The sequence below is a fragment of the Delphinapterus leucas genome, chromosome 12 (genome assembly GCF_059928025.1).
Source record: "Delphinapterus leucas isolate spDelLeu-1000000601 "Yukka" chromosome 12, BTC_Dleu_Yukka2, whole genome shotgun sequence".
NCBI lineage: Eukaryota > Metazoa > Chordata > Mammalia > Artiodactyla > Monodontidae > Delphinapterus > Delphinapterus leucas.
Window position 1 is genome coordinate 7,566,858 of NC_143140.1, and position 12,952 is coordinate 7,579,809.

The window sequence follows — 12,952 nt, forward strand, 5'->3', positions numbered from 1 at the left end:
GAAAAGGAAGACTATTTCTGATACTAAAACTAGGAAGACATTTTATCCACAGTTTTATTGTGATGTGATATAATAAAAGATAATCCTTAACTACATACTTTCAATGAACATAGGGCTTTTTCTTATGATATCCCTCATTATGTATCCCAGTATAAGCAGTATTACAGGAACTAATATAATGAATGGTCTGACCCAGTCCCCTGTTAGATTTTAGGTTATTTTTCAAACAACTCGCCTTTGATATAATTTTTTAACACCAGATTTCTAAATATATTGAGAAATATAATGTTCTGTCTGAGAACTGTTGGGAATGCAATTATCGCCCCCCCCCCTTTTTTTTTTTGCCAGCTAAGTGCATAGACAAGCTTTATAAACAAACAGGGCTGTGATGGGATATGAAAATTTTTTTTTTTTTTTTTTTTTTTTTTTTTGCGGTATGCGGGCTTCTCACTGTTGTGGCCTCTCCCGTTGCGGAGCACAGGCTCCGGATGCGCAGGCTCCGGACGCGCAGGCTCCGGACGCGCAGGCTCAGCGGCCATGGTTCACGGGCCCAGCCGCTCCGCGGCATGTGGGATCTTCCCGGACCGGGGCACGAACCCGTGTCCCCTGCATCAGCAGGCGGACTCACAAACACTGTGCCACCAGGGAAGCCCCCGGGATATGAAAATTTAAAGGCATTGATGGGGGCATCTGGGTGAATAGGAGGGTGCTCTGCCCTCCCTGGGTAGAGCCAAGATTTTTCTCACAAAATGATTTTGGGACCCTCTGTAATGCATGAATAGGCAGGAGAAGCCTAATTTCAGACATAAATGAAGATCATTCTGGCATAGGTAACTTTTGTTTTATAGCCGTGGTTAAAGTGGCAACTTGTTGAATAAAATTCATAGATTTCTATCCCCTTTAGTTCCAACTGATTATTCTTGCAGTTTTCTTCCAGTCATGGCAGGACTGCAGAATCCCTTGTTGCCATTTTTACCATAATCATTGCCTAGATTCTTTTAGAACTCTTTAGGCCTGTACTTTCTACTTCTACCCCTTTTACTTTTCTCTCTTCATATTTATTTTGTTTGCTTTAGTTGAGAATGTTCTGAAAAGATTTCTGAACTGGAGCTACTGTTGTTGGTACTGCCCTCTGTGGTCTCTTCTTCCCTAAAATACCTTCTTTCTCTAATTTTGATCTTTTATCATAGACTTTTGATTATGTCTCTAAGTCCATCTTGAATGATAAATCAGTCACTCAATGTGTAATTACATAGCAAATAGGCAAATTGTCATGGGATGATTAATTAGAAGTTTACTAAAACAGAGGAATCCAAAATGGTGACATTGTTCCAAACACAATTGATTTTATTCCTTTTGTCTGGTAAAGATATTTTCCTGTAACCAGTTTAAGATTAGGATGAGAGCATTTTACTGCTTGGTTTGTACAACTCCAGTGAGTACCAATCAGAGAATACAGTGTGAATCATGCCCCCTTGAGTGGATAGCAGCCTAGGATAGTTTAAGGGAATGAACATTAATTTATTTTTACGTATTTTAGATTTTTTTAAAAAATTATTTATTTGGCTGTGTTGGGTCTTCGTTGCTGTGCGTGGGCTTTCTCTAGTTGCAGCGAGTGGGAGCTACTCTTCGTTGCGATGCGCGGGCTTCTCATTCTGGTGTCTTCTCTTGTGGAGCATGGGCTCCAGGCGCGCGGGCTTAAGTAGTTGCAGCACGTGGGCTCAGTAGTTGTGGCTTGCGGGCTTTAGAGCGCAGGCCCAGTAGTTGTGGCGCACGGGCTTAGTTGCTCCGCGGCATGTGGGATCTTCCTTGACTAGGGCTCGAACCTGTGTCCCCTGCATTGGCAGGCGGATTCTTAACCACTGCGCCACCAGGGAAGCCCCTATTTTTAGATATTTTAATTTAAAATGATGTCTGATAATTATTTGATTACATTGTGGTGATTCAAATAGTTTTAAGTTTTCTTAAATAGGAGAAATAGCACATCTGACAAATCTCACTGTAAGACCACTGGTTTGGAACCCTAGTCTAAAACTTGATTTCTCTCTGTGATTATTGGACTGCTACCTCCTGGTGGTGGTGTACTCTAATTACAAGAAAAGAGAAAACTGTCACCTGTGTTTTGAGTCAGAAAGGCAAGGTGTTTTTTTCTCTTGTCAGAACAAAGTATAATCTGATAATTTTATTATTTTTGTCACTGTCTGGAAATATTCTTTTTTTGTTATTTAAAAATGTAGAATTCATAAAATATGGCTGGTACAATATTTTGAAGAGAATACATGTCAGATTTTAAAGATATCTTAAATTGTATTAAAATACAATTTAAAATACAAGAAGAACATAACAGACATGAGTCAGTTCTGAAGATGTATAAATTTGAATTTACTTTTCTCTTTAAAAAGGTTAGGAATGGGCATATTTTCAGATTAGCTTTTCACAAGCTTTTTAAACCCATAGCTTTGTTGATTTAGAATAATAATACAGTGAGCCTGACCTGTGCGTCCTGGTTTTGTGCAGAGCTATGGAAGAGAAGTGTTTTTAAACCCCTTGTCCTACACCATTTTGAAAACATGTATTATGCTTGTTGTTGACCATCTTTTATTTTCTTTCTTTTCAGCTGAATTCCTTTCCACCTCATTCTTTATCTGCAAAATGTTTTTTTCCTCCAGAATTAACTGCTTACTCTGTCTATAATGAAAATTAATTTTTATACCTTGTCTGTGATCTTAGCTCAGAATTTAAGCAAGTAGGCTTATCACATTAGTATATAGCTAATTTAAACATGATTGTTAACTCTCTAACAGTTCCAGAACTATTTGCATTATTAAATGTTATCTAATGCAAGTGATCTCGCAATTATTTGAGGTTTGTACATTTTAACATAGTGGAGTAAAAAAGTTTTCTGGTACCATGTGTGGATAGTGGGTAGTATTCTTCAGGCAGAGAGGCTAATAGTCTATGATTTTGCAATTTGAAAGACTAGGGTTCTTAATTTCATAATTGTTTAATGTGGTACCAACTGATCAAATATACTTATTTCTCATAATCATAGAATATTGTTACATACTAGATGTGCAGAAGTTGGTTGAACAGTTGGTATTTATGAATGGTTTATGAACAGCTTTTTAATCTTTAAAGTAGTGAATTCTACTTTGTAATTTGAAAATAATTTTGATATAAAGAAAACTAAGGATCCTTGCTTTCTTGATCTTGATTTTCTATTCCTTTGTCTAATTAATCGCCATAATTTTTATTCTGACCATTTTTTTTCCCCATCAGGGAGAAAAATGAATAATAAAATCTCTAAACTCTGTACTTTGACATCTTTTGAGGATATTGACCAAAAAGGAATTCTGATAAAGGAGCTGCATCTGCAATCTTCTTATGAGATCTCGAGGAGCCTGTTTGACTTAGTGGCCAAAGAGAGAGATTAGCTTGTTTTAGGGCCCTATCCCTGGCCCACCCTCCCTATCCTAGAGATGGGTGTACCTGGCAGCCAGAGGAGTTGATTTTCATAATTCCTTGGCAGTGGAAGATCCCTGTTATTAGAGAATTAGGGAAGTCTGGTTACCTGGATTTTCCCGAATCATAGACCTAGGCGTCCTCAGTCTCCTGGCTGATACCAGAAATCCTTTACCTATTCAAGGCTTCCTGTTCTTTTCTTAGTCTGTTGCTGTCATGGATTTGGTTCTCATGGATTGTGACTCACTGGGTCATCTTAATGAAAAAGTTTTGGCCTTTTGGCCTAGGATTAGGTTCAGCTGGGAGTGACGGAAAACTCCAAATAACAGTGGTATAAAGAAAGAAATGCTGCCAGCTGAGAACTCCCTTCAGAATTGCGTTGGTGGTAGCATTGCCTCACCCAAAATCACACCCTCTTCCCAGGGCAACCTGCATCCAGTGACTGGTTGCCATGGGGGTACAAAAGCCTGGTACCATCACCACAACTGAAGATGACTCTGAAGATTCACCCCAGCTTCCGAGCTCCCGAGGGGTTGGCCGAGTTGAGGCGTCTGTTGCCGCTGCACCACATCCCAACCTTCTCCTCACTCCATCTCTGCTCCCTCCCTCCCACAGATGTCCCTCCCAAGAGCACTCTAATAAATCTGCATGCATTCTGATCCCACCTCCGTCTGGCATACTGGCATAGAGTTAAGCACCCCACATGTGTTTGGTAAGATAAATACATCTTCTGAAGTTTGAGAAAAAAAAAGTTATCACATAATAGCTCAGAAGAAAGTGACTGAGAGCTGGTATGGGGCTCCACAATGTCAGGGACCTAACTTCCCTCTTCGTTGCACTACCAAGTATGATCCCTATCTCCATATTCACCTCATAGTTTCAGATGGCTCTTCCAGCTATCAGGTTGGAGTCTAGCCAGTACAAGAGAAAAGGGAAGGGGAAGGTATGTCCCCTTTCTTTATGCTCATCTTCTGAGAGTTGCACGTACCATTCGTCCTTTAATTCTGGTGGTCGTTACTTAGACATTGGCCACGTCTGGCAGTAAGGTAGATTGAAAAGTGTAGTCTTAATTTGGATGGCCATGTGAAATAACAGGAATTCTGGTGAATGAGGAAGGATGGCTGAACGGACATTGGGCAGCTGCTAGCCAGCTGGCTCAGGCAGTTTTTTTAGTTCACTCTGGGGGGATGCTGAGATCAGGACCTTTTTCTTGGTAGGCCTGTCCCAGCTCACAGGCCAACCTGGGTTTGAATACTTGGCCTGTTTTTAGAGGTGAGCCTGCTTTACTTGTCAAAGATTTTTCTAGGCTATTTTTCACTCCTAACTAATGGAACTTAGATCTTAGTTTGTAAAATTTAGGTCTTTGTTCATAGATCATGATCATCTGCTCATATCAAAAATTTTACAGGGAGGATAAATCCTTGTGTTGTTTCACCCCAAAGAGGGGGTGGGTGTCAGAATTACTATTTGTGTATCAGAGGCTTCATTTCATTGAGGGAGTGGTGTCCAAACCTTTTGACTGTACGTGTTTATCAATAAGACATTTTCGAGTACTCATTCCTACTTGCATGTGTGTTTATATACTTGTCCTACTTTACTAATATATTAATGTCCACTATATAACCCATACAATAGATCTTTTAAATGAGCTATAGATATCATAAATTATATTTCTACTTTAAAATTATTAGAATTATCAGTTGTACAAGAACTTTTTTGGAGTGCAGTATGATTGAATATATTTTTGAGAATTTCACTTTGTCATTCTGATAAAATCTTTTATACATCAAATTCTAAGTTGAGTTTATTAAAGTGTCCAGATAAAAGTTTTCATAGGTGCCACATTTCGTTTTTAGTCACAAATTATATAATGATGGAAACATTTTTAAACGGGCATTTGCTTAGCCAAAGTTTCTTTTAGAGAAGCAATTTTTCTTACTCATTACTAAAATGTCACTTTTATCTAGAAGGGACAGACTAAGGAGCTTATTTTTTCATATGACTTATCATTTACAGCTGCTTTATAATAAAAAAGGCAGTGTATTTGTAGCACTTGTCTCATTTGTAAAGTATTTGTCTCATTTTGTGTGAAAGAAAGATGAATAACTCAATCTTAGGTAAAACAGTTTTTCAGGACTTTGCTGTGAGTTAATGGAGAACCTGTGTGGTATAAAGATTTTAGGGCTTCCCTGGTGGCGCAGTGATTGAGAGTCCGCCTGCCGATGCAGGTGACACGGGTTCGTGCCCCGGTCCGGGAAGATCCCACATGCCGCGTAGCGGCTAGGCCCGTGAGCCATGGCTGCTGAGCCTGCGCGTCTGGAGCCTGTGCTCCGCAAATGGAGAGGCCACAACAGTGAGAGGCCCACGTACCGCAAAAAAAAAAAAAAAAAAAAGATTTTAATAGTCATTTCCCATTTCATTAAAATTACTGTAAGCAATCTACTGTTTATAAAGTTTTTTTAAAAATATAAATAAAAAGCTACATTGATGACGTCCTGGAACACTGTAAAATGTTGAAGGCAAACAAATGCCATTAAAGGTGTCAACTCCTCCATTTTATGAAATTCTCACTCTTCTCTCAGCTCTTTCTCTTTAGATAATTGTGACTAACATGAATACAGCAAAGATTACTAGTGTCAGTTTGATTAACTGTTGGTGAAGTTTAATTTCTTTTTAGTTTTTAGGTAACATTTAACATACATAGTAATTTCTTCGTGGACACAGATTGATTGTGTATGCATCCCTTTAGGTATATTCACTTCCGTAGGAGACCACTGGCTTAATGTATACTTGAAGTCTAATGAAAGCTGCTATGCGGGTGTCTGTTGAAATGGTAAAGTATTTTATTTAGAGGCAGTACTTTTTAAATATATAATGACTGTTTTTTCCCCTGAAGTGTTTTGCTAAATGCCTGACAAACTTTGACTTTTAAGCTTCATTAGAATCAGGGAACTCGTAGTAAAATGTAAATATTTGTAACTCATTCTGGGTACTGACATCATCCTTGACTTCACCTTAGTTTCTTACCTGTATTTTTCTTTTGCTTTTTCTTCCTTTTTTTCTTTTAAAATATTACCTTATATTGTATATCTTTTTATTTTATTTTATTTTTTGGTTTGAAAGTAAATATTTATTTAGAATGAAAAAAGAAATAAAACACAAATTTTAAGAAGCTTTCAAATACCACAACCATTACAAAATCCAGAAAAATAATAAAATTATTTTTGTTAATTGCCTGACACATCTCTATACTGCTTTTTTCAGGGGCGGGGGAGGGTACATCCTCTTCATATTACATTTTGTATAATCATTTTTCTATACAGAGAAGAGAGAATATTCAATCTTGTCTTTAGCATGGTAAATTGACATTTTTTTCCACTGAAATTTTCTTTTATTAGACTTAATATGCTCATGACAAAAATTATTCAAAAACATAATATACATTACAGTACAAAAAGGACAAAAGTAATGGATTAATATTTTTAGTAACATTACTATATTCTTTAACATGTGGGAAAAACACATGAAACATTGGTTCCAGTGGGTAAACTCTGTAAAGATGAGAGATTGATTTGCACTAAGAATAACAGCATTGAAGTAAGTAATTCAAGTTGTTTCTTCAGTTTTACAATCACTGTGCTGTCACTGCTTATTTAAGAGCTACTGTTTAAATGCAGGGTATATATTATCACAGAGGTTAAAGACATATGTGTTTGAAGCAAACTGAAGTTATTCTGAACCATTATGATGAACCTACTCTCAAAAAGACATGTGTGGCTGCATCAGTGTGTGTCTGAGGGTAACTGTATAACTGGGAGTTTATCAAACATAACTCCCATGTGGAATATAATGCTCATTAAAGGATGAGTAATTAAAAATGGACTAATTTAACCTTTATACAACTTTTGTGTTATAAAATCTCAATGGTAAAGGTAGCCATGGCTTTGAACTTAGACCAACAGAAGACTTTTGAGAGAGGATTTTTTTTTTTTTTTTCCTTTGGTACGCGGACCTCTCACTGTTGTGGCCTCTCCCGTTGCGGAGCACAGGCTCTGGACGCACAGTCTCAGTGGCCATGGCTCACGGGCCCAGCCGCTCCGCGGCATGTGGGGTCTTCCCGGACCGGGGCACAAACCCGTGTCCCCTGCATCAGCAGGTGGACTCTCAACCACTGCGCCACCAGGGAAGCCCAGGATTTTTTTTTTTTTAATCACTAACAATGTTAAGGGTTACAGGAACATGGCAGTATTAAAATCTGGATTTTTGTTGATGGTTCAGAAAGCTTCTTGCAGCTGTACAGTTCACTGTTGAAACATGATATAAATATTTAAGATTGTTATCAAATCTAGGAAAACATCTATCAAGTTTTTTTTATATGAGTTATAAGATTCCAGGCCTTTCAAGTTTCCTGTAATTCTCAGTTACTGTATTAGTGACCCATCTTAAATGCTCTGCCAATTGACAGTTCTCATTAACCATTTTGCTATTAATGTTCCTGTGGTAGTTATGTATTCAGTTTGTTTTTTTTTTAAATTTAATTTAATTTATTTTTTTATACAGCAGTTTCTTATTAGTTATCTATTTTATACATATTAGTGTATATATGTCAATCCCAGTCTACCAGTTCATCCCCCCACTGCCGCTGCTTTCCCCCCTTTGGTGTCCATACGTTTGTTCTCTACATCTGTGTCTCTATTTCTGCCCTGCAAACTGGTTCATCTGTACCATTTTTCTAGGTTCCACATAATATGCGTTAATATATGATACTTGTTTTTCTCTTTCTGACTCACTTCACTCTGTATGATAGTCTCTAGATCCATCACGTCTCTACAAATGACCCAATTTCTTTCCTTTTTATGGCTGAGCAATATTCCATTGTATATATGTGCCACATGTTCCTTATCCATTCGTCTGTCGATGGGCATTTCGGTTGCTTCCATGACCTGGCTATTGTAAATAGTGCTGCAGTGAACATTGGGGTACATATGTCTTTTTGAATTATGGTTTTCTCTGGGTATATGCCCAGTAGTGGGATTGCTGGGTCCTATGGTAGTTCTATTTTTAATTTTTTAAGGAACGTCCATACTGCTCTCCATAGTGGCTGTGTCAATTTACATTCCCACCAACAGTGCAAGAGGGTTCCCTTTTCTCCACACCCTCTGCAGCATTTGTTTGTAGATTTTCTGATGATGCCCATTCTAACTGGTGTGAGGTGATACCTCATCGTAGTTTTGATTTGCATTTCTCTAATAATTAGTGATCTTGAGCAGCTTTTCTTGGCCATCTGTATGTCTTCTTTGGAGAAATGTCTATTTAGGTCTTCTGCCCATTTTTGGATTGGGTTGTTTGTTTTTTTAATACTGAGCTGCATGAGCTGTTTATATGTTTTGGAGATTAATCCTTTGTCCATTGATTCATTTGCAAATATTTTCTCCCATTAGGGGGTTGTCTTTTCGTCTTTGTAGTTTCCTTTGCTTTGCAAAACGTTTTAAGTTTCATTAGGTCCCGTCTTTTTATTTTTGCTTTTATTTCCATTACTCTAGGAGGTGAATCAATAAAGATCTTTCTGTGATTTATGTCAAAGAGCGCTCGTCCTATGTTTTCCTCTAAGAGTTTTATAGTGTCTGGTCTTACATTTAGGTCTCTAATCCATTTTGAGTTTATTTTTGTTTATTCTTGTGTATGGTGTTAGGGAGTGTTCTAATTTCATTCTTTCACATGTAGCTGTCCAGTTTTCCCAGCACCACTTATTGAAGAGACTGTCTTTTCTCCATTGTATATCCTTGTCTCCTTTGTCCTAGATTAGTTGACCATAGGTGCATGGGTTTATCTCTGGGCTTTCTGTCCTGTTCCACTGATCTATATTTGTTTTTGTGCCAGTACCATATTGTCTTGATTGCTGTAGCTTTGTAGTATAGTCTGAAGTCAGGGAGTCTGATTCCTCCAGTTTTTTTCCTTCAAGACTGCTTTGGCTCTTTGGGGTCTCTTGTGTCGCCATACAAATTTTAAGATTTTTTTGTTCTAGTTCTGTAAAGAATGCCATTGGTAATTTAACAGGGATTGCATTGAATCTGTAGATTGCTTTGGGTAGTATAGTCATTTTCACAATATTGATTCTTCCAGTCCAAGAACACGGTATACCTCTCTATCTGTATCATCTTTAATTTCTTTCATCAGTGTTTTATAGTTTTCTGCATACAGGTCTTTAGTCTCCCTAGGTAGGTTTATTCCTAGGTATTTTATTCTTTTTGTTGCAATGGTAAATGGGAGTGTTTCCCTAATTTCTCTTTCAGATTTTTCATCATTTGTGTATAGGAATGCAAGAGATTTCTGTGCATTAATTTTGTATCCTTCAATTTTACCAAATTCATTGATTAGCTGTAGTAGTTTTCTGGTGGCATCTTTAAGATTCTCTATGTATAATATCATGTCATCTGCAAACAGTGACAGCTTTACTTCTTCTTTTCCAATTTGGATTCCTTTTATTTGTTTTTTCTCTCTGATTGCCGTGGCTAAAACTTCCAAAATTATGTTGAATAATAGTGGTGAGAATGGGCAGCCTTGTCTTCTTCCTGATCTTAGTGGAAATGGTTTCAGTTTTTCACCATTGAGAATGATGTTGGCTGTGGGTTTGTCATATATGACCTTTATTATGTTGAGGTAAGTTCCTTCTATGCCTATTTCTGGAGGGTTTTAATCATAAATGGGTGTTGAATTTTGTTGAAAGCTCTTTCTGCATCTATTGAGATGATCATATGGTTTTTCTCCTTCAATTTGTTAATATGGTGTATCACATTGATTGATTTGCATATATTGAATATTCCTTGCATTGCTGGGCGAAACCCCACTTGATCATGGTGTATGATCCTTTTAATGTGTTGTTGGATTCTGTTTGCTCGTATTTTGTTGAAGATTTTTGCATCTATATTCATCAGTGATATTGGTCTGTAGTTTTCTTTTTTTGTAGTATCTTTGTCTGGTTTTGGTATCAGGGTGATGGTGGCCTCAGAATGAGTTTGGGAGTGTTCCTTCCTCTGAAGTTTTTTGGAAGAGTTTGAGAAGGATGGATGTTAGCTCTTCTCTAAATGTTTGGTATAATTTACCTGTGAAGCCATCTGGTCCTGGGCTTTTGTTTGTTGGAAGATTTTTCATCACAGTTTCATTACTTGTGATTGGTCTGTTTGTATTTTCTATTTTTTCCTGGTTCAGTCTTGGAAGGTTATACCTTTCTAAGAATTTGTCCATTTCTTCCAGGTTGTCCATTTTATTGGCATAGAGTTGCTTGTAGTAGTCTCTTAGGATGCTTTGTATTTCTGTGGTGTTTGTTGTAACTTCTTTATCATTTCTAATTTTACTGATTTGAGTCATCTCCCTCTTTTTCTTGATGAGTGTGGCTAATGGTTTATTAATTTTGTTTATCTTCTCAAAGAACCAGCTTTTAGTTTTATTGATCTTTGCTATTGTTTTCTTTGTTTCTATTTCATTTATTTCTATTCTGATCTTTATGATTTCTTTCCTTCTTCTAACTTTGGGTTTTGTTTGTTTTTCTTTCTCTAGTTTCTTAAGGTGTAAGGTTAGATTGTTTATTTGAGATTTTTCTTGTTTCTTGTGGTAGGATTGTATTGCTGTAAACTTCCCTCTTAGAACTGCTTTTGCTGCATCCCATAGGTTTTGGATCATTGTGTTTTCATTGTCATTTGTCTCTAGGTATTTTTTGATTTCCTCTGATTTCTTCAGTGATTTCTTGGTTATTTAGTAACGTATTGTTTAGCCTCCATGTGTTAGTGTTTCTTACGTTTTTTTCCCCTGTAATTGATTTCTAACCTCATAGGGGTTGTGGTTAGAAAAGCTGCTTGGTATGATTTCAATTTTCTTAAATTTACTGAGGCTTGATTTGTGACCCAAGATGTGATCTATCCTGGAGAATGTTCCGTACGCACTTGAGAAGAAAGTGTAATCTGCTGTTTTTGGATGGAATGTCCTATAAATATCAATTAAATCTATCTGGTCCATTGTGTCATTTAAAGCTTGTGTTTTCTTATTAATTTTCTGTTTGGATGATCTGTCCATTGGTGTAAGTGAGGTGTTAAAGTCCCCCACTATTGTGTTCCTGTCGATTTCCTCTTTTATAGCTGTTAGCAGTTGCCTTATGTATTGAGGTGCTCCTATGTTGGGTCTGTATATATTTATAATTGTTATATCTTCTTGGATTGATCCCTTGATCATATGTAGTGTCCTTCCTTGTGTCTTGTAACATTCTTTATTTTAAAGTCTATTTTGTCTTATATGAGTATTGCTACTCCACCTTTGTTTTGATTTCCATTTGCATGGAATATGTTTTTCCATTCCCTCATTTTCAGTCTGTACGTGTCCCTAGGTCTGAAGTGGGTCTCTTGTAGACGGCATATATATGGTCTATCTTGCCTATTTTCATTTTGTCTATCTTTCTTTGAATGTGGTTTTTGTTCTACAGGCTGCAGGATTGTAGTTCTTGCTTCTGCTGTCTGCCCTCTGGTGGATGAGGCTATCTAAGAGGCTTGTGCAAGTTTCCTGATGGGAGGGACTGGTGGTGGGTAGAGCTGGGTGTTGCTCTGGTGGGCAGAGCTCAGTAAAACTTTAATCCACTTGACTGCTGATGGGTGGGGCTGGGCTTCCTCCCTGTTGTTTGGCCTGAGGCCACCCAACACTGGATCCTACACGGGCTTTTTGGTGGGGCTAATGGCAGACTTTGGGAGGGCTCACACCAAGGAGTACTACCCAGAACTTCTGCTGCCAGTGTCCGTGTCCCCACGGTGAGACACAGCCACCCCCGTCTCTGCAGGAGAGCCTCCAACACTAGCAGGTAGGTCTGGTTCAGTCTCCTATGGGGTCACTGCTCCCTCCCCGGGTCCCGGTGTGCACACTACTTTGTGTGTGCCCTCCAGGAGTGGATCTCTGTTTTCCCCAGTCCTGTCAAAGTCCTGCAGTCAAATCCCGCTAGGCTTCAAAGTCTGATTCTCTAGGAATTCCTCCTCCTGTTGCCGGAACCCCAGGTTGGGAAGCCTGATGTGGGGCTCAGAACCTTCATTCCAGTGGGTGGACTTCTGTGGTATAAGTGTTCTCCAGTTTGTGAGTCACCCACCCAGCAGTTATGGGGTTTGATTTTATTGTGATTGCGCCCCTCCTACTGTCTCACTGTGGCTTCTCCTTTGTCTTTGAATGTGGGGTATTTTTTTTTGGTGAGTTCCAGTGTCCTCCCATTGATGATTTTCAGCAGTTAGTTGTGATACCGGTGCTCTCACAAGAGAGAGTGAGAGCACGTCCTTCTTCTCCACCATCTTGAACCAATCTGTATATCTTTTTTTTCTTTTAATTATTTATTTTTGACCGTGTCGGGTCTTCGTTTCTGTGCGAGGGCTTTCTCTAGTTGTGGCAAGCGGGGGCCTCTCACTATCGCGGCCTCTCTTGTTGGGAGCACCGGCTCCAGACGTGCAGGCTCAGTAGTTGTGGC

The 12,952-nt window shown here is 38.3% G+C and overlaps 1 protein-coding gene across 9 annotated transcripts in view; it reads left to right on the forward strand.

The window, feature by feature from the left end:
• The window catches only part of PHF3 (PHD finger protein 3), a 103,824-nt gene that overhangs the window by 21,953 nt on the left and 68,919 nt on the right, over positions 1-12,952 (forward strand). The window contains exon 1 of one of the 9 annotated variants that reach the window (XM_089921711.1): positions 3,400-4,174. The exons of 7 other annotated variants lie outside the window; for them this stretch is intronic. In XM_089921711.1, coding sequence (XP_089777837.1) covers positions 4,111-4,174 — 64 coding nt within the window. In that variant the 5' untranslated portion in view covers positions 3,400-4,110. Of the gene's footprint in view, positions 1-3,399; positions 4,175-6,211; positions 6,296-12,952 lie in introns of those variants that run through there. One more of the 9 variants, XM_089921712.1, reaches the window with a different exon arrangement.